General features: G+C 57.7%; 1 protein-coding gene across 1 annotated transcript in view; it reads right to left on the reverse strand.

Moving 5' to 3' along the window:
• SLC29A1 (solute carrier family 29 (equilibrative nucleoside transporter), member 1) overlaps window positions 1–1883 on the reverse strand; it is a 6867-nt gene that overhangs the window by 308 nt on the left and 4676 nt on the right. The window contains exon 11 of the mRNA XM_009871344.1: window positions 273–472. Coding sequence (XP_009869646.1) covers window positions 273–472 — 200 coding nt within the window. The remainder of the gene's footprint in view (window positions 1–272; window positions 473–1883) is intronic.

Below are 1883 nucleotides of genomic sequence, written 5' to 3' on the forward strand. Positions count from 1 at the left end.
TGGCTTGTAAAGAAAAAAAAGTGCTCCCAGCACCAGGGACAACACTTTCCCCTGACTCCTGCCCCCATGCCCTGCAACCCGCCTGGCTGAGCTCCAGCAGGTCTCCCCGTGCTGCCTGTGCTCCTGGGGTTGTCTTCCACGAGGTGGTGTGGCGATGCCCCTCTCGCCCTGCAGCCCTTTCTCCAGATGCCAGAGCCAGACTCCAGGAGTCACGGTGCAGCTGGTACCTGGGAGTGTAACCAACCCTTCCCCTCTCCCCAGCTCTTACTCACTTGGGCCCGAAGCACATGCAAAGGCTGGCCAGGTAGCCATTGGAGATGGAGAAGAAGATCATGAAGATGATGTACCAGGCGTCATGAGAGAATACAACAGGCAGATGGTCCCGGGGTTCCACGTTGCACAGCATGAAAAGAGGGATAAAGATGACACGGAGGGCCACCATCACTGGCAGGAGGCAGCTGTCCTTGCCGGGCTGGGAGAAAAACACAAGTAACTGAGCAGCTGAGAAGTGGACGTTCCTCATCCCACAGCACGTCGGCAGTGGCTATACAGAGGCTGTCCCTACTGTGGAGAAGCCACAGAATGGCAGAGTTGCTGAGAAGCTTTCTCTGCTGCAGCAAATCTCAGCATCACACCCGCTGCGCTAAGGAGGTCCTACTAGGTCTGAAAGCCCTATCCCAGCCAACTTGGAGAGCAGCAGCACTAGAGCCAAAATACTGAGCTGGGTGTGTGAGCTACTGGTAAGCCCTTGCTGGAAACAACAAGCAGGCAGGAGAGCCTTGTGCACACTCGTGCAACCTCCTCCTGCACTGAACCACTGTGCAAGACAAGGCTGCCTGAGGTAAATCCCCTCTGGCACCTCAAGGCACGCGAACTGAGCTTTAAGCAGCTCTTCAGCCTCCCACGCCATCTCCCAGCCAAGTGGGGCAAGATCCAGCAATCTGGGAAAGGGATTATGCTGGGGCTATTTTGGACCATGCTGGGAAATGCACAGACCAAATTACAGTCTCCTTGGATCCTCGCAGAGTCCTTGGACATGTGAGGCTGCGACAAAGAAGGAGGCGCCATCCCTCTGTGCTGTCCCTGCAGCCGGCACCGAGGCAGCCCCTGGTACTAGACGCACCTGGCTCCACCTGGGGTCTCCTTGGTGAGGTGCTGGGGTTGCAAATGACAGAGCTTATTGGTCTGGGGTCAGGAGAGACCCACAGCAGCTGCCCTGGGAGCTGCCAGGCTGGCATAGTAGCCACAGGACACTTCAGGAGCCTGGGGGAAAGCTGAGGTTAGGCCAGCTGCTGCAGCTGTGGGCAAACTGGCAAGAGCAGCAGCCTCTCCTGCTTGAGGAGGAAAAAAGGAGCAAGCAGGGCCCCAACCAGGGAAATGAAGCCCAAACCGCAGTCAAACTTTCCACACAGCCTTGTTTTGGAAACGTCTCCTGCTGGGTCATCCCACCACGGAGGCTGTGGCCTGGACACCAGGCAATGCGGCTCGTGGCCAAAGCCGAGGGCAGCCAGCAGTGACTGCCAGCTCCAAGCTGTGGGGAAGCCAGGCCCGGACAGACCCCATGGCGCATGGTGCTACGAGCTTCTTTAAACAAACAGCCGGAACAATGCAGGGGGAAACGAGGCTTGGGGGTGGGCAAAGGGGCAGGAAGAAGCACAGATGGGACAATCCCCTTCCTCACCCACCCCCATTGCAGGTCCCATCACTCAGCCTCAGCAGCTCTGAGACAGGCAGGGGAGATAAGAGCGAGGGGACAAAGAGCGAGGGGACAGCTCTGTCACCCACATGGCATGATGGCTCTGCCCTGCTCCCCGCACAAGGCTCTTTAAAGCAGCTGTGTCCTGTGCCGAGGCCAGAGGTTTTATTTTGGGTTGTCTTGTCTT

This window comes from Apaloderma vittatum, unplaced genomic scaffold, assembly GCF_000703405.1.
Source record: "Apaloderma vittatum isolate BGI_N311 unplaced genomic scaffold, ASM70340v1 scaffold14476, whole genome shotgun sequence".
In the NCBI taxonomy this organism is placed as follows: Eukaryota; Metazoa; Chordata; class Aves; order Trogoniformes; family Trogonidae; genus Apaloderma; species Apaloderma vittatum.